Genomic DNA, 19,433 nt, shown 5'->3' on the forward strand with positions numbered 1-19,433 from the left:
AACAAAGAATCTGCACAGTCATTTCCCAAGAGAATAAATACAAGTGTCTAATAAATATATTAAAAAATCAATTCTTGTCTTATGGGAAATAAAAATCAAAGCTATAATGAGAATCTATTCATCTTAATTGGAATAGTCATTATTAAATTTTTTAACTTGCTGATGAAAATGTAGAGAAAAACCAGTTTATACAGTATTGGTGGGAATGTATTTTAATATAGCCACTCTGAAAAGCAATATAGAAATTCCCCAAAACCAAAAACATCCCTATCATAGGATCTACTTATTCTGATTTTATGTGTATGTCTAAAATGAGTGAGTCAACATTAAAAAAGAATTGCATGCATATTCATGTTTATTGTGGTACTATTCATAATACATAAGATATAGTATCAGCCTAGAAACCCATCATAAATGAAGATATAAAGCAACAATATCTACACACAATGAAGAATCATTAACCTGTAATGAAGAAGGAAATCCCATCATCTGAAGGAAAAATACATAGAATTGGAGCGCATCTTGCTGAGCAAAACAAGCCAGACACAAAGTCAAGAAGTGCATGTTTTCTCTTATGTGTTGAAAGACACAAAACAAAATATCTGAAAGTAGAAGGACATAAAGGACTACAAAGGGTCCCGAGGGAAGGATGGTGGACAGGAAAGAGGATGGGTGCCCTTTGTGCACAGTATACACATGCACTGAAATGGCACAGTGAAACTTACTAATGCATACAATTAATGTGTGTTAAAATGATGACAATATAGAGAAAATTTGTAGAGAATGAGCTGGTTCAATGGTTCTTTTTTATTATCACTAATCCCATTTATAAAAGCTTCCATTCACATTCATGAGCTAATCAGCCGTGTCTGCCTCCATGGTCAATGATTTCTTTATCAACGATGAATATGTAGCATTAAAGACAAAATTACTTTAATCTGCTGGAAGAGAAAACATTCATAGCTAAAAATTTCAGTGTTAAGCCTCATCCTGTGGGAGGAGCTTCCACTTTACTGAGAGATCAAGTTCCTCTTCAAAACTGTCCAGCTCCTGCTCCTTGGAAAGCTCCAGGAAGACCTGGAAGAGAGAGAGAGAGAGAGAGAGAGAGAGAGAGAGAGAGAGAGAGAGAGAGAGAGAGAGAGAGCGCTAAGACCATATTGCTTCTTATAACACTGAGTTCAAAGACCATGCATTTAATCTTTGTAAACAAAAGCCACTGAAATTGACCCACCTGCTCCAGGGTGGACTGTGAGAGGCTGTACTCCTCCAGGTCAAAGCTCTGTTTAACTGTATAAGGATGGCCATATGTCAGGACTCTTGTATGTTAAGTCTTGTATATTTACTAAATCATCACAAGGCAAAAATAGCAGCAAATTGCAGGGAACCATTAAACAAAGTGACAGACATTCTTTTTATGAGCATGTGACACAACTGAAATATGCACAATGTTTGCTTAGATTTGGAGGGGAAAGGGCCAGCACTACATTTGTAGGCTGTGCAGTTTTTAAGATCTGCATCATGGGACACTATGAAGTTGTGTTACTGTGCCTGTGTTGAATTGTTGTGATTGTCTAATAAAGAACTGAATGGCCAATAGTAAGGCAGGAGAAAGGATAGGCAGGGCTGGCAGGCAGAGAGAAGATATAAAGAAGGAGAAATCTGGGAGAAGAAGCTAGGAGTGAGAGAAGGAGGAGGACTCTAGGAGGTAGCCATCCAGCTACACCGCAAGCCACAGAGTAAAAGATTACAGAAGTAAGAGAATGGGAAAAGCCCAGAGGCCAAAGACAGATGAGCTAAGTTAAGAAAAGCTGGCTAGCAACAAGCCAAGCTAAGGCCGGGCACTTATAGTTGCTATGCCAGCCTATATTGACTACCCAAGGGAGGCCTTACCCTCTATGAAGAGGGGATGAAGGTGGGTTGGGGATAGGTGGGGGAGGGAGTGGAACAGGAGAAGGAGAGGGAGGCAGAATGGGGTCAGTACATAAAAGGAAAGAAAAATATTTTTAAATTAAAAAAAAAAAAGCCTTGATGTGTGATTTATTTGGGAGCTGGGTGTCAGGCCCTAAAAAAGCAAAGACAACATTCTTCCCCTAATGTGAACTATTGATTCAGTAGACTTGGCACAGAAGTAGGTTGTAGTGGAAGATATTTTGGGAAAAAAGAAAAGAAAGGCACAGAGATAACCTCAAAGCTTATCTAACAAGCCACCACAGCATTGAAAACTCTCTATTTAATCAATTTATACAGAAAGACAGTCCCAGTCATTATAAATGGTATACTAATTTTTAGTGGAAAGATGCCACTAAAAAAAATCTTAGAATAATCCTGGCAGTAATGTTAATCTTAGGAGTACAAGAAGGATCACATACCCAGAAAGTTTAGGTGCTATATCTAGACAATCTAGAAAGAAGGTACATCTAAGACAGCTTTGGATATAGCCAGCAGAAACCAGAAGATATCTATGGGACAGGAGATGGCTTCCTTAGTAGGGTGGGTGACAGGCAAGAGGAGATGTCATTGAGCTTTACGAACAAAGGGCTCCTGGGGTAAGTCATGCAAGCAGACAAGGAAAACCAAAAGGTGACAACAGAAAACTCTGCTAGAGGGGTGCATACAGTGTGTTCACATTTACACTAATGCCCACCAATGGATACCGGATTGCTCACACTCATATAAGAATTTATAGATCATTACTGGCCTGAGCCAATAAAATAAAACTTACTTGGAAATTCTACACTTTTAATATGATCTCTGAAGTGAAATAGATTTTATGTCTAAAATAATGTAACCTTCAAAGTGTAGTGAGTTTTGTCTTATGTATAAAGTAAAAGAAATAAAATAAAAATACTAAACAAAAGTAAAAGCAACAACCCTTGTCACGCACACAACCACACAGAACAACCTTACCTCCTTAGTTTTCTGCTTCTCTTTTTTAAAATGAACTTTGAATGTTTACATTTAGCACAGAATGCTCCAATTCAATTTCTCACCACTGTGGGTTCTTTTAAGGTTTGGAATTATTTGCTCTTAGAGTTTCATCTCTAACTAGCTTCTTACCCGTCTCTAATTTGAAGAAGGCTTGGGATAAGGGTTGCACATCTTCCCTGGGTAGTTTGTAGACCATCAGAGAAGAGTACCTGGGAAGAAAGGAGGGCTAGGTTGTTCTCTAAGCATGTAGATCAACATGTATGGTGTTCACTGTTTCTTTTCATAAACTCTTTGGCACGATTGAATTTCTGAGAGTGACCCCATTGAGGCAGGCCAGTTGACAAGAAGGAAGGCAGAGAAAGAAGGCTGAGAGCTGGTTCAGTATCTTGGACTCCTTGGAAGGACACATGTAGGGCCAGTCTAAGCAACATTTTGAGACGGGTCTTTCCCACCCAGTCTCAACACTGGGAACTCAGGCTCCTTCTACCACCTTATAGCTTTCTAGAATTTCCAAACTGGGTAGGAAATGCAGGCCTCTTTAGGACAGAGCCCACATTCAGGCACCCTCCTTCAACTCTCAATGTTCTTCTCATGCAAAAGGATTTCTGAAAGCAAAGGAAAGCTCTCAGGAAGTGAAATCAAGTTTTCTTCAGAAGGGCCCAGAGTTCATCAATTGCTGCTCAGGTATGTATTTAGCTACCTGTTGTCGACACATAATCAGAACAGATTGAGTTGATTTCAAAGGACTTTTGAAATAACTTCCTTTCATTACAGTATTTCGCCTCAAGTATCTATTTATTATGTCTGTGTGAGGTAGTTTATACAGAATTAGGGCTCTTATAAACCTGTAATAAAAACAGGAGTGGCACCTTGTTTTGTCATCAGCCACCTTTGTCATTGCGACCTCACTTGTGTCTGTATGAAGCTTCTGTTGCTTCCATTAGTAAAGACACAAATGAAATACAGTTAGTGCATTCCTATAAACACTGACTCTTTACCCAAGTGATTCATCCAGCGTATCTTCTTTGCCAAATTTGTTCTGCAGTTGTTGGATTGATCCAATGTATCTGGAGCAGCAGCAGGAATTACAAAGACACAAGACAAGTGTGGGAAAGGACCTGTGAGCACGCTTGGGTTGCTGCTCCACCATAGACAGACATCTGGAGTCTCTCACTGTTAGGTAGGGAAGTGGCAGTTCCAACTCTTACCCATGAATGTTGGCTTGCTTAAAACAGTACTTACTTTTAAAAATCAGGATGACAATTGGATAACCCAAGACCAGGACAGGACCTGGCACATAGTAGGGTCACACACAGGTGACCTCAGATTCACAATCAGCCCTTTGTTCTCTATTACATTTCTAGTGGTACCCACAATTCAGGGATCTCTTTGTGGTTTTCTTACAGTATAAACATGACCCATAGTGTATACCAAGCCTCAGGGAAAGTGGGTATACTTTGCCGTATTACAAACAGGAAGTGTGGACTGGGGAAATGACTCAGTCAGGAAAGTGCCTGCCATGTAAGCATGAGGACCTAGGTTCAGAACTCAGAACTCAGGAAAACTGGATGTGGCTAAGTGTGTCTGTAATCCCAGAACTGATTGGAGGTAGGGAGGGCTGGGCAGAAACAGGCTGATCCCTAGAGCTTGCTGGCAAGCCACTGTAGCCAAATGCTGAGCTCAGGCTCAGAGAAAGATACTGTTTCAAATGATAAGATAGTGGAAGGCAAGGGACATTGACTTCTGGCTTACACACACACACACACACACACACACACACACACACGCATGTGCACACACACATGCATGTGCACACACACACATACACACACATGCATACACACATGCACGTGCACACACACATGCATACACACACACACACACACACACACACACACACACACACACACACACAGAAACTGTGTTTACCTTTCCTGCCGAGCGGCCTGGGGGAAAAGCCTCATGATCTCCGTGTTGATGGACTCCACCTGCGCAAGGGTCTTCACCTTCATCTCCAGCAGGTAATCTTTGCCAAATTTGCTCTTTAGGTGTTGGATGGATCCAATACATCTGGAGCAGGAACAGGCATTACAAAGGCACAAGACAGACAGATGTCGGAAGAGTGCCTGTGACTATACCCAGGCTTCCTGTTGGTCACCCCACCCCAAACCAGAGTTCCACCACTGTTTAGGAGAGAAGTGACACAGCTCCAGCTCTTTCCCAGAAATGCCGATTTGCTTAGAAACAAACTTGTTTCCTCTGCTCATCACAGAGTGGGTAAGTGTGGGATGAAAACAGGCACCCACCTCAGCCTTCCAGACACCATGATGGCCACGCGGTCACACACAGCCTCCGCCTCTGCCATGTAGTGTGTGGTCAGGAGGGCGCCCCTCTCTGTGTTTGTAAAGGTGGCCCGGATGACCTTCCTATATTGTCGAGAGAAAAAATGTGATGAGTGGCAATCCTCCAGCTCTTCTGGATATCACAGAGAGGAAATTCCACAAGGCAGAGCTGAGAAACAACAGTGCAGACTAGGAAAGATGGGATCACAGAGGAAGAGGACTGTCAAGTCAGTTCCCAGGGAAAACATTGGCCATGCGTCAGCGGCTGCTGTGAGAAAACACTTTGAAGGACACTTAAAAGAGACCATTCCCAGGAGAAAGGAACTGTTGATGAGGCAGATAGGGAGGACAGACAGAGATGAGCAGTGCCCTCCTGGGAACCTTCTGGGTTGAGGAGCAACGCAGGGAGTGTGCATAGTGACAGCAGGCGGGAACCCAGACCTTGTGAGCTGTGTGATAAAGCAGATCTTCCGGCCAGGATTAGAGTCTCTGTCTGTACTAACACCAGCCCTTTTACAGCCACAAGCTTGATCAAACAGGTTAAAACTGGACAAGGATTAGATTCAACAAAGCTTATTTCCCCTCCAATGAACAGGATTGTAAACCATCAAGAAATGTTTGCATGTTTTCTCCCAAAATGCTGGGTTTTAAGGACATGGATGGTGCTGGCCACAGTTTGTTTGTCTAGCAATGCTGATAAAGTTCTTGAACTCCCCATCAGCCATGGTTGAGCCTTGATGGTAGCAGCATCTTACCACATTTGCTGCTGCCCCTCAGGGTCCATCCCAGTCGACGGCTCATCCAGAAGCACCACGGATGGGTTCCCCAGGATGCTCAGCATGAAACACAGCTGCAACAAGAGGAACAGCTTGTCTGGCACCAGCCTGAGTGTGCTCAGAGCGACAGTGGAGCACCAGCCTGAGTGTGCCCAGAGCAACAGAGGAGCACCAGCCTGAGTGTGCTCACATGGAGCACCAGCCTGAAGTGTGCTCAGAGCAACAGTGGAGCACCAGCCTGAGTGTGCCCAGAGCAACAGAGGAGCACCAGCCTGAGTGTGCTCACATGGAGCACAAGCCTGAGTGTGCCCAGGGCAACAGTGGAGCACCAGCCTGAGTGTCCCCAGAGCAACAGTGGAGCACCAGCCTGAGTGTGCTCACATGGAGCACCAGCCTGAGTGTGCCCAGAGCAACAGTAGAGCACCAGCCTGAGTGTGCCCAGAGCAACAATGGAGCCCTACATGTACCTTTCTCTTCATTCCCTCTGACAGCGTCTTCACAGGAGCCTTCATCTGCTCCTGTAGCTTGAGCACATTTGCCAACCTGAAGAGAGACAGTGGAGCATCACAGTCCATTCCACAATGGAGAGAGATGATGGAAGGGTGGGGTGCTGAGCCTGTGCAAGATGGAGGAGTGGGGCCCAGGCAGGTTGTTCAGGAAACACACGGGAACATTCAACAGGGATAGGATGATAAAGGTTGTGAGTCCCCCTAACTCTTGTAAAACTATTAGAACAGTGTTAAAATATTTCTGCAATTTAGTTTATAGTTAAGTGTTAAATACACTCAATCATTTACCACTGAATACTAACCATTTTCTCTCCATGCTTAAAATGAAAGTGAAGAAAACTTTGGAAATTCCCTCCACCCCACCTAGGTAAGCAATAGGCCTCCTACCCTAGATGTCTGTGGAAGTGGCTACCTCTGGCCTTCCCCCATCACTCAGGACAGAAGCAAACAGGTACAGACCCCTGTGTACCTTGCAAAGGCCACTGCAGCATAACCTTTGCTCATCCCCTTCACGGCGGCAAGTATCTCCAGGTGTTCCCTCACCGTTAGGCTGGGCCACAGAGCGTTTTCCTGAGGACAGTACCCCAGGAACCCCGGGGTGTCCCCTCTGCTGTCCCCTCTCAGCAGCACCTACAGATAACAGGTCACTGTCAGGGATCTCACACTGTGTTGTAACCACATTCAGTGATAATCCCACAAAGGAGAAAGCGTTCATTCAGAGAATGAATACATGAACTCAAGAGTATACAAAGGTGTCACATCATCTTATGTCAGAGAATGATCCACAGGGGAATGAAAAAACCTCAGCCAGGGGCTGAGAAATGACTCAGTCGGGATAGCACTTGCTGAAAAGCACAAGGAACCAAATCCAATCCTCAACATCAACACTACGGGTGCAGCAGCAAGGCATGCCTGTAATCCCAAAGCTGGGTAGACAGTGACAGAAAGGTCCCTGGGACTTGATGATCAGCCAGGCTTTGTAAACCAGTAAGCCCAGGTTCATGGGAAGAAAGTATCAGAAAAAGAGAGTTGTTGAGGAAGACATCCAACATCAGCCTCTGGGTTCCATATACATGCTCACAAATGAACATGTACACACACACACACACACACACACACAAATACAAAACCACAATGAGCTATCACTTCATATCCGTTAGAAAGGCTACTATCAAAAAGAGGAAAAGTTAAATGATGAGGAGTTGAAGAAATGGAACTCTGGTGCAGGGTCGGTGCAAATGCATGCTAGTATAGTCAGTTACAGAAAATAGTGCAATGTCTCCTCAAAAACATAGCTGAGGAATGACTGGGAAATGGTACTTCCTGGGATGTTTCCAAAGTGATTGAAAGCTTTCCCCCTACCCTTTTTTCCCCCAAAATGACATTTTTCAGTCTTGTGTGTTCTTTGTTGCAATAGAGAAGATATGAAATCAACCAAATGTCCATTAAGGGGTTAATGGATTTTCAAATATGTTGATAATAGACACAACAAAATACTTTCAGCCTTTAAAATGTGAGGGTCTCCTTTTGTCTGTGACAGCATGGATGAGCCTAGAAAATACGCTCTGCTTTGCTTTCTATTGCTGTGATAAAACACTGGTCCAAAGCAACTTGAGGAGGAAAGGGTTTGTTGGGCTTGTACTTCCAATCACAGTCCATTCTTGAAGGAAGTCAAGACAGGAACTCAATATAGGATGTTGGAAGCAGGAACTGAAGCAGAAACTGCGGAGGAACGCTGTTTAGTGGCTTACTTCCCCCGCTTGCTCAGTTACCCTTCTTATACAGTCTAGACCCAAATGTGGTACTGCTGGCAGTGGTATGGGCCCTTCTACATCAATGAGCAATCAAGAAAATGCCCCCACATACATGCCCACAGTGCAGTCTGATGGTGGCAATTCCTCAGAGGAGATTGCCTCTTCCCAAATATGTCTAAGTCTGTGTCAAGTTGACAAAAACTAACCATGCTAATGTGGGATGCGAAGTAAGACAGATGACAGACACTGCTTGACCTGATTAATATGCACATGCAGTTGGAATAAGTTGAACTTGCAACAGTAGAAAGTAGAATGATGGGCACCAGAGGTTGGAAGAAGAGGCATAAAAGGAAGGGGAAGAGATGGATGTAAATCAGCCGTTTCATTTAGAAAGGCAGAGTGAGCTCTAGGGATTTATTGCACAGAATGATGATGATTGCAAGCACATACTAGAAAAGTGTTAAGTATTGTGAAATCGCTGATTTGTTAATTAGCCTGATTTACTCATTCCATGTTGTAAGCATGTCAAAACATCACATCATATCTCATGAAGATGTCCAGTTGTGATGTCAGTTAAAAGTTTTTAAAGATCAATTAATATTTTTAAACGTCGTGTGTATGTGAGTGTGTGTGAGTGTGGGCACATGCATGACACCTGCAAGCGTCATCCCTCACCTTCTTCCTCACATAAGATTAGGGTCTTGTAGCAGGAAACTTAAAAGTTCTTATTAATAAAAGCAAACCTGAGGCCAGTTATTGGAGTGAATGCTGAGGAAGACCAGAGAAGCAGAACAAGCCATAGCTACCTCACTGATCCTGTTTCCTCAGACTGGAATGAATCTCAGCTGAACCATGCTGCTCCAAAGCCTAAAAGCTTAGCCAGCTAAATGCTTCTAGTTTCTGGTCTTTATGCCTTATATATCTTTCTGCTTTCTACCATCACTCCCTGGGATTAAAGGTGTGAGTCACCATGCTTGGCTGTTATTCATGAACAGATGGATTTCTGCCTCTGGAATGCTAGGATTAAAGGAGTGTGCTACCACTGCCTATCCTCATGTTTAATATTGTGGCTGTTCGTCTCTGACCCCAGATAAGTTTATTAGGGCGCACAATATTTTGGGCAACACAGTACCACCACATTTCTCCCTTTTTTGTCTAAAATTAAAGAAAGCTTATAACTAATACAAGAAATCTATCCAATTAATATATACAATATATACTGTCAAGAATTACATTAACAAATGTCTAGTCCATTAACATTTGAAAGATTCAGACAAAAACCTCCATTATATATATTAATAATGTCCAGTCCAGTAACATTTGATAAACTCAGACAAAAAATTTCATTACTTATCCTATTAAAAACAAGTAGTTCCTTTTTAAAAGTAGATTAAAAAATTGACCTTTTTATCTTATCATATCTATAATCTATCTTTTTTCTTTTCAAAATAGATTCAGTAGTCTACCTTTTGTCATTTTTATATCTTCCCCTTTTTCTTTTTACAGTTAGATTCAGTGATGGGCGCCAGATGTAGCATGAATCTTAAAAGTTCCTATTAATAAAAGCAAACCTGAGGCCAGTTATTGGGGTGAATGCTGGAAGATCAGAGAAGCAGAACAAGCCACAGCTTCCTCACCTCATCAGTTCCTCAGCTGATCCTCTTTCCTCTGACTGGAAGCTTCTGAGTCCTCATCCAGAATGGATCTCAGCTGAACTGCTGCTCCAAAGCCTAAAAGCTTAACTAGCCAAATGCTTTGCCAGCCAATTGCTTCTAGTTTCTGGTCTTTATGCTTTATATATCTTTCTGCTTTAAATGGATTCTGCCTCTGGAATGCTAGGATTAAAGGAGTGTGCTACCACTGCCTATCCTCATGTTTAATATTGTGCCTGTTCTGTCTCTGACCCCAGATAAGTTTATTAGGGTGGACAAAATACCACCACAGGGTCTCTTGTTTGCCACTGTGCACCCAGGCTAGCTGGCCTGTGAGCTTCCTGGTGTTCTCCTTTCTGCCTTCCATCTTGCAGTATGAGTACTGTGATTGTGCTCTACAGCCCCCAGCTTTAGGTGTGTTCTGGGTCCACACGCTTGTGTGGCAAGTGCTTAGCCCACTGAGCCATCTCTCTAGCCCTAATTATTTTTACTCATTTGTGTGCATGTGTGTTTATATGTATAGGTGTGGGGGGGGGAGCGCATTGGGTGGCCAGAGGACAATCTAGATTATCATTCCTCAATCACTGTCCACATTTTCTTTGTGTTTGTGTTATATGTGCTTATGTGTAATGTTTGTAAGTTTTCGTGTGGGTGTGTGCATGTGTCAGTCAGTGTTGGATGGCCCTCTCAACTGCTCTCCAACTGTTTTCTGAGATAAGATCTGAACCTTGGTTCACTGAGTCAGCTAGGATGGTCTCACCTGTCTCTACCTTCTCAGTGGTGGGATTATTGATGCTTACTGCCATGCTCAGCTCCTTATGTGAGTACTGGGGATCTGAACCCAGGTCCTCATATTTGTATAGCAAGTTCTTTACTAACTGAGCTGTTGCCTCAGATCCTACTTTGGTTTTTGGGTTTCTGGAACTTACCAAGTAGGCAAGGCAGGGATGTGTCAGTCTTTCTCTCTAGCTAATTGTGTTTTAAAAAGAAAAAGAGAAATGAACCATACAAGATTTATGGCATCTTGGCATTATGGCTGAGATCTCAAATACTTTTACATTATAATAAAGTACCTTAATTTAATTGTCTAATATGGCAACTAAATAAATAAAATATTTTTGATATAGTCATATCTTAAACTTTATTGTGATAATTATCATGAGAAAACTTTTTTCAAAATTTTTACTGTACTTAAATATGTAAAAAATAAATCACTCAGGGAAACACTCTATGTCACAGGCCATGAGAATATGAAATAGGAATCCAGTTGTATATAATAAGCTATACCTTGATCAATCAAGGAGTCCTTCAAGAAGGAAACCATTTATCAAGGAATATTTGGTTGTTATTCAGCTTTTACTATATATCAGCTGTCTTCTGTTATGAAATTCTTATGCGTTCATATACTACTAGGTCATATGGCAGATAGAATAAGCTTCTCAGACCTACTGCTAATCTACTAGGTAACACCCCTACGGTGCCTACGAGACAGGCAGACTGTAGATGTATAGCTTTGTTTCTTATGCAAAATAAGCTCAGACCATCCCTTGCCTTCAGATCTCTGCAGAGCTATTCACTCAGGATAATAGGGCTTTTTGCATAACCAGATGCAGTAAAGACTGGAGCAGAATTCCTAGGACAAGCAGAGTTGTGTGGCCAGAGAGAAAGGAACAAGGCAGATCTTTTGTAGGGTGTGGCTCAGGCCAAGGAGCAAAGAAAAGTTTTTTTTGTAGATTGTGAGTGAATCAGGTCAGGAGAGGAAAAAGAAAGAGGAAAGATGGAGAATGAAGGAATTAAAGACAAAGATGCAATCGACAGCATAGGGGCTTACTAAAACTATGAGGACAGAAAAGAAGGGACAGAGAGGAACTGAGTGTCAGGATAGAACTGAAGCTATGTAGATAGAAGTTTGTTACAGGGAAATAAAGTAAATGGATGAAAGAGATTCTTTTCCCTCAGATAACCCCATACCGGACATAGCATCTTTCCTAGGACCCTGGGAAGGATTTTCTCAGGGCAGACCCTTGGGAAAATTCTGATAACTCTAGATGTTTGAACTAACACTGGCTAAGTCCTATTGAACTGAGTTTCCTTCTTGCCTCATGCAGATCATTATCCTGCCAACTATGGCATTTGTTTTTGCATTCCTTCTATGTCCCAGGTCCTTCTTTGTCCAGAATGCAGATCAGTCTCACCAGTATCCATGCCCATATGATGCCTCCACTCTGTAATGTGGTCAGCAAATAATAAATGTGAAAATATAGTCTTTTGATTGGAAGTTTCCAGGAGTCTGGGATGGAGACTAACAGGAATAGGACTTAAGGTTGGATGGTTTAAGACTCTGTCTGCCTGAGAAATGGCCATGTAAGGAGAGGAGAAGTCACTGGCTGGGGACAGGACTGGGGGGAACAAATTTGGAGCAGATCAAACAGCAGGAGCAAAGCCCTGTAGAGAGATGAAGTTGGATGTATCCTTGGCTAAACCCAGAGGACAGAATAAGTGGCAAGAGCAGGGTGAAGAAGGACACAGGGACAGAAGTTCTGAATGTACATGAAAAGCAGCTCTTGAAACCACTTGAAAGACAAGTTAAAGGCGACTTGTCAGTCACAGAGCAGAGAAGTCACTGAAGTAGTTAATCTGGAGAATAATGTGGTTGAAAACAATCATACTGGCTGCTCTGATTAAACCCATTTCACAACACTCAAACAGTTGGCCATAGATTTACAGCTTCCTTACAATGCAAAAGATTTCATTCCAATGCACCAATGAACAGCCATCTTCCTTCCCCTTCCCCCCTTTTATAATATAGAACTTCACTGAAGTACAGGTCAGGTAGTAAGTGGCAAGGAAGGGCAGCTGTAGTTAAAGAGGGGAGTCCAGAGCTGGGTGGTGGTGGCGCACGCCTTTAATCCCAGCACTCAGGAGGCAGAGGCAGGCAGATCTCTGTGAGTTCGAGGCCAGCCTGGGCTACCAAGTGAGTTCCAGGAAAGGCGAAAAGCTACACAGAGAAACCCTGTCTCAAAAAACCAAGAGGGGAGTCTAGTTAGGGTTGGCTATGCTATAGACATTACAGAGACTGGCGTCTGATTTTCTCATCTACCACAGCTTCAGAGGGACCATGAACACAAGTTTCTCCTCCCTACACATGGAGTGTTTGACAGTTATATCCCTGTCTCTCTTCTTCCTCTCTGGCTTGGCCACCAACACTCTCTGCTAGCATAACTACACAGATTTCTGCCTTGAACACTTTTTAAAGCAGTTCTGCCATGTAACTGGGGGGAAGGAGAATGATCTTGTTTCTCTTCCCTGTGATCACCTCTCTTGGCTAATTCTGAACTTCCTTTGCCTGGCTGTTTTCTTTTGAGAGAAGTGATGAGCTGGCAAACAATTCAGTTTTACACTCATGCTTCTTAACTTTCTGCTGCTCTAGAAAGCACCTTATTGAATTTGCATTTGGAAAACTTTTAGTCCAATTGTTTACATTCCAAGGTTTATGAATTGGTAATAGCACTTCATGAAGACGAGTAAATAAGAGCTTCTGTTTTAAACATTTCTATTCATGATTGAGCAGTAGCATGTTAAATGCTAATGTTCATTTAAAATGATAATGAATGGATTATGTGGTCCAACAAACAGAATCCATCAAGATTTTCATAATGATTACTATTCTGAGGATGAATAGTTAGATTCTTTCTTCATGGACTCATAGGTTAAAAAATAGTTTCAAAGCATTCCCAGATGGCTTCTAAGCATTTATGTTTATACTCAGAGATTAGTGATGCTCTCAGCCTTGGTCAAAGAAGGCTCTTTTTGCAGTGGGATGAGATTCATAATTGTTGACACTAAGTGATTCTTAAGTGCTCACACCTGAATGGAATACCTATGTCACATCCTCCAAGGCTCAGGGAACATTGAAGAAGAGGAAAACAGAATATATGAGTCCTAGGGTGGAGTGGAGTGCTGTGAACTCCTGGCTATGACGTGGGCTTTGCACCCATGAACTCATGGCAGTGGTAGTTACCTACACAAGGCCTGTGTACTATTGGACCTGTCAACATTTCCTCTTCCTGAGAGACTACTGGCAGGTAATAGCAGCCAGTGGAGTAGCTACTGGTAAGTTGTTCATACTCTGGTAAATATACCCTTGCCCATGCTGATGCAAGCAACCCTAATGAAATTTAACATGTCACAAAAATAAATGGAGTAGGAGGGGACTTTTGGGGAATAGAAAGAGTCTTGGTATGGGAGGGAAGTGGATGGGAAAGGTCAATGGGTGCTGAATACAATAAAAATGAATTACACACACACACACACACACACACACACACACACACACACACAAAATTATCAAAGAATCAAAAAAATCCCCACTGAATGACTAGTATCTGTGCCACTTAAAGCAAGAACTTGTTTGTAATTCAATATAATATTTTAAAAACTTTGAGTAATATTTTTCAAGTTGTCATCTGGATACTGTTATATAAAACACTACATCTCATCTACCTACCTGTCCAGCACTTGGTTTTGCTTCTCCAGTTATCATCTTAATGGATGTGCTTTTACCAGCTCCATTGTGTCCCAATAATCCTACAATCTCACCTGAGAAAAAGAAGACACATTAATGTAATGGTGGTGACTATTACAAATCTCACTGTGTGATAAATGCTATGGGATGTATCTGAAATACAATTTCATAGTTTTCATTGTCACGTTGCATGAAAGGATCTGAATAAAATAAAAAGAGGATAATGCAGGGATGGAGAGATGGCTTGGCAGTTAAGAGGGTGTGCTGCCCTTGTAGAGGACCTGATCCTGGCTCTTAGTACCCACAGCAGTCATCTCGTAACCTCTTTTAAATCGAGCTCCAGAGAATCTGATGTTCAATCTCAATCTGGTAGTATCTGCTCTCACAAATGCACATACCCACACATAGACACACAATATACACATAAAAACAAAATAAATCTTTTGAAGGATCCTGCTCAGGCATAATAAAGACTACATGTTAAAAACCCTTAGTAAACGTATTTCATGGAGAAAACTATAAAACCTGGTTCTAATATCAGGAAAAGGATTGGGTGTCCACTTTTACTCTTCTTATTCCACATTTTACAAAAATCTCAACCATAGCAATCATATAAGAAATAAAAAGCCAGGTTGGGGATTTAGCTCAGTGGTAGAGCACTTGCCTAGCAAGTGCAAGGCCCTGGGTTCAATCCTCAGCTATAAAAATAGAAAAAAAAAAAGAAATAAAAAGCCTATGGGCAAAAAGTCAGCAATCAAATCATCCCTGTTAGCCAATAATATGATTCTATACATAGAAAATCTCTAAAAGTTTCACAAGAAGATGAGAGTAATAAGATAGGAAATCAGCATACAAAATGGGTAGCTTATCTTCTCATTTTAAATTGATTTATTTTATTTTATTTGTATGGGTGTTTAGTCTGCATTTATACCTGTGCATCACATGAGTGCCAGGTGACTGCAGAGGTCAGAAAAGGGTGTCAGATCCCCCATAACTGGAATTACTGATGGTTATGAGACACTATGTGGGTACTAGTAACCAAATGCAGGTCCTCTGTAAGAGCAAGTGGTCTTAACTACTGAGTCATCTCTCCAGCTCCCAGTAGATTTTCTATACATCAATAATGAACGCACTGAGAAAGAAACCCAACCCACTCACAAGTACACAGAGTAAGATATGTAGCAATAAGCCTCACTCAGCAAATAGGCTCCTCTTACCCTGTGGTCAAGATATCAGGGTGGATATAGAAACCCACAGCCAAGCACTTAGCTGAGCTCCTGGAGCTCAGCTGAAGAAAGGGAGGAGGGATTATAGGAGCAAATGGGAGTTAAGATCCTGATGGGAAAAACCACAGAGACAGCTGACCCAAGCTAGTGGGAGCTCACAGACTCTGGACTGAAAGCTGGGGAGCTTGAATGTGATTGGATTAGGCCCTCTGAATGTGGTGACAGTCGTGTTGACAGTCGATCTGTTTGTGGGGCCTGTGGCAATGGGACCAGGACCTATCCTGGGTACATGAACTGGCTTTTTAGAGCCCATTCCCTATGATGAGATTACTTACTCAACCTTGATGCAGTGGGGACGGGCTTAGTCCTGTCCCAAGTTGGTATGCCAGCCTGTATTGACCACCCAAGGGAGGCCTTACCCACTATGAGGAGTGAATGGGGGGGTGAGATGTCAAGATCACTCCACTGTGAAAAAAAGAAATAGCACAGCTTCTGAAGCATGCAGAAGGGACAAGGACTCTAACATTTGGAGGGTGCTTCTGAGCAGAACCTCTGTCCAACCTTTTTGAACACAGAAAGAGATATTTCTCGTTGCGATCTTCTTCTTGCTCTTGAAACCAAAGCATTTCTTCTTTTGCTTGTACTCCTTGCGAAGACAGCTGGCAATGATGGCTGGCTTCTGTAAGCAACAAGACATGCCAGTGAATGATGGTTAAAAGTATAAATCTACATGTAGTGTCTTAAAACCAACTTAGGTTGGCCTTGGTATTTCTACTATTATTACTATTTCCAATTAGCACGACTATTATCTATGTAATCTCACTGATGTCCAATGAATAGATAGTTTGAATACCTAGAGCTGTCTTTGCATTGACATGGGAACACAGCAAGAAAGAAGTACTTTCCTTATGTTTTAGTAATATTATAAAATATTTTTGAAACACATCTGCAACTGCAAATTTTACCTAAAATCCACTAATCTCAAATTTAATAATGTTTTAAAATAATATAATTTTTTTATTGTTTTACATTTAAGGATGAATTTTTAGCCTTCAAAGAGACTTGATTTCTCATCTCACTGGCTTTATTGAGTTCACTGAAGGAAAAGATCTATTATAAAATAAAATAAAACAGAAACAAGTATAATAAAGCCTGTCATTTACCTTTGGTTTTAAAGTGATAATCATGTACCTTATCGTACAGAACATCTTGAATATTACTCTGTGGGTGGTGAGTGTTTGTATCAGTTTGGGAACAATCATTAGAGTAAAAAATGTATGGTCAATAGAATAGAGTCTCTCAACATTCCAGCTGGGGTAGGTCTTTTACTTGGCCAGGGGCCCACCCCTGGGAAGGTGGGCTCATCATCGTAAGCCATGCTAGAGAGAAAGGTGTAACAATTACCTCCTTGATGAGATGTTGTACTACCCTGACACCTCCAAGAACCCTCATTCCTAGCACAGGAGCTTACAGGGTACAGCTGTGTAAAGGCCCCTGAACATGCCTACATAGTTTCTGAATTTTTCAGAAAACTGTAACTTCTCATTCGCTGCCTTCTATCTCTTTTCTAAGCATGTGTTCCTTAACACTTCAGGCTTTTCTTCCAACATTTGGGTTTCCTTGTTCTTTCTCTAAAGCCTCCCTCCCTGCAATATGGCTGCTCACTCACCATCTGTCTGATTTCCATGTCAGCTTAAAAGGGCATGAGTTTTTTCCTTCCTTCTCCCTTCCGTTCTCCTTTTCCAGGCAACTGCTGTGGTGCTACAATTTGCCTGCCATGGGGGTTTTCTTTGAAAATATAATAAAATTGTCCTTAAGTTTCCATTTGAGCCCAATCTTAAATTATTTTAGTAATGAATGAGCTTTAGGACCTCCAAAGGCATCCCAATTTCTACTCTATCACAATCACTCAGAAGGGAATGGTGACAAGGTAATTTAGTAGTTAAATATACTTGCTAGTGTTTGAAAGAGCCTAAAAGTGTTACAGCTTTTATTGAAAGAAATAAAAGGCCTGATGGGACATCCTATGGGTGTTTAGTTATAGAACAATTAGGAAGGAAACTTGCTTAGTGTCTGAGGGACTCAGAAAGCTTGGTAAAGGTACATTCTCCAGTGACGGCTGAATGAAAGGACATCAAAAGCAGTCACACTGGTGGCTATTTCCAACAGTAAAATTTTAACTGCAAATTTGACATCTGAACTCATATCTCACTTATATCACTAGACTTTCCTCATCTTTCAAATAGATAAGATAGCTCTTGTGACCTGGGTAATACTCTATTATCAGAGCTCGTGGAACTAGACAAAATCTAAGCATGGATGAGATAATCAGATTGAATATCTCGGCATCTAACCTTTTCAACCAGGACCAAGTGCAGTAAGATTTTTACCAAAAATGCAAATGTACTAAAGAGTAAGGCTGCTGGTCCCTGAGCATGAGATCAAGTCAATGGCCACTCAATAATTCTTTATCACCATGAGTTCAGGAAAAGTGCTCATTTCTTTTAAGAGTATATGTGACATAGTTGAAGGCGTTCCTTCTTTTAAAGTGGAACTCTTGAACACATGCCTTAACTGCAAATAGTCTTAGAACACTTCTGCTGTGAGCTTCTTTACAGAGTTTACCTCCTGGAAGTCAGCTGAAGTCAAAGCACTTGCTGTCCGTACTCTTTCTAGATGCACATCTTCATCTTCTCCTTCAGGCTCTTCTGGATTGTTAAATACATGACCACTTCTTGAAGAAATTCTACAAACAAAGCAATCCATTAGTAAGTGATCCTTGGGGTCCATGGCTGTATCAAGACCAATTCTGTTCTCTACATTTTATATTGGAGTAGAGTGGATGAATAATAAATCTTTATACTATTCATCTCTTGCCAGCAAATCCATTTCCCTCCCATCTCAACAACTACTGGTCGAAGTGTCACCAAATAAAGCAGTTACTGCTTCTTGACTCTTGTCCGTTCTCTATATTACGGACATATCATTTTTTAACTCAACGGGCAGCTTCACATGCATAGCTTAGCAAACAAATTTCACATCACATCTTATGGAATAAGTGCTCTGGGAATAAAATGAATACAAATTACGAACATTGTCAAGAGTGTTTTTACAGAGTGATGGACAAGAATGCTCAGAATCAATTCTAGCTATGTGAATAGGCACAGCCACTTCTTTGGGATGTGTCAGAGGAATCCTTGCCTCTCCATTCCAGCTCACACTTTCATGACTAGATAACTACTTTGGGTTCTCTTCTCTTCCTCTGTTGTGGTCAGAGGTGATATATCAAAGGTTGACTCTTCTGTCCAATTTTCTGTAGCAAAGATGGCACTAATGTGGGAGTAGACTGGCCAACCATTCTCATTTAGCTAGAACAGAAGGGCTTTGACGCCTGGGATTCACAGGGGCAAACTGCAAAGTCCCAGCCAAGTGGAGATTCATTTTCTGGGTTTTTGGTTGGTTGGTTTGTATCATTTGTCATTTTGTTTGTTTTGTTTTTTCAAGACAAAGTTTCTGTGTGTAAACAGTTCTGGCTCTCCTGGAATTTACTTTGTAGACCAGATTGACCCTCAAACTCACAGACATCCATTTGCTCCCAAGTGCTGGGATTAAAAGCATGTAGCATCCTGCTCATCATTTTTGTTATTTTTTGTTTTTGTTTGTTTTTACATTTATTTATTTATTATGTATGTGTTTGTGTGTGTAAGAGATAAGGGGAGGA

At 41.6% G+C, this 19,433-nt stretch overlaps 1 protein-coding gene across 1 annotated transcript in view; it reads right to left on the bottom strand.

The window, feature by feature from the left end:
• Positions 1 to 337: 337 nt before the first annotated feature.
• LOC118589709 (ATP-binding cassette sub-family A member 8-A-like) overlaps positions 338 to 19,433 on the bottom strand; it is a 72,373-nt gene continuing 53,277 nt past the window's right edge. The window contains exons 29-39 of the mRNA XM_036197216.1: positions 18,338 to 18,458; positions 16,274 to 16,391; positions 14,469 to 14,560; positions 7,025 to 7,185; positions 6,514 to 6,589; positions 6,026 to 6,120; positions 5,235 to 5,354; positions 4,858 to 4,998; positions 3,058 to 3,137; positions 1,232 to 1,287; positions 338 to 1,077 (exon numbers count right to left, since the gene is read on the bottom strand). Of these exons, the coding sequence (XP_036053109.1) occupies positions 979 to 1,077; positions 1,232 to 1,287; positions 3,058 to 3,137; positions 4,858 to 4,998; positions 5,235 to 5,354; positions 6,026 to 6,120; positions 6,514 to 6,589; positions 7,025 to 7,185; positions 14,469 to 14,560; positions 16,274 to 16,391; positions 18,338 to 18,458 (1,159 nt within the window). The 3' untranslated portion in view covers positions 338 to 978. The remainder of the gene's footprint in view (positions 1,078 to 1,231; positions 1,288 to 3,057; positions 3,138 to 4,857; positions 4,999 to 5,234; positions 5,355 to 6,025; positions 6,121 to 6,513; positions 6,590 to 7,024; positions 7,186 to 14,468; positions 14,561 to 16,273; positions 16,392 to 18,337; positions 18,459 to 19,433) is intronic.

The sequence above is a fragment of the Onychomys torridus genome, chromosome 8 (genome assembly GCF_903995425.1).
Source record: "Onychomys torridus chromosome 8, mOncTor1.1, whole genome shotgun sequence".
Taxonomy (NCBI): Eukaryota; Metazoa; Chordata; class Mammalia; order Rodentia; family Cricetidae; genus Onychomys; species Onychomys torridus.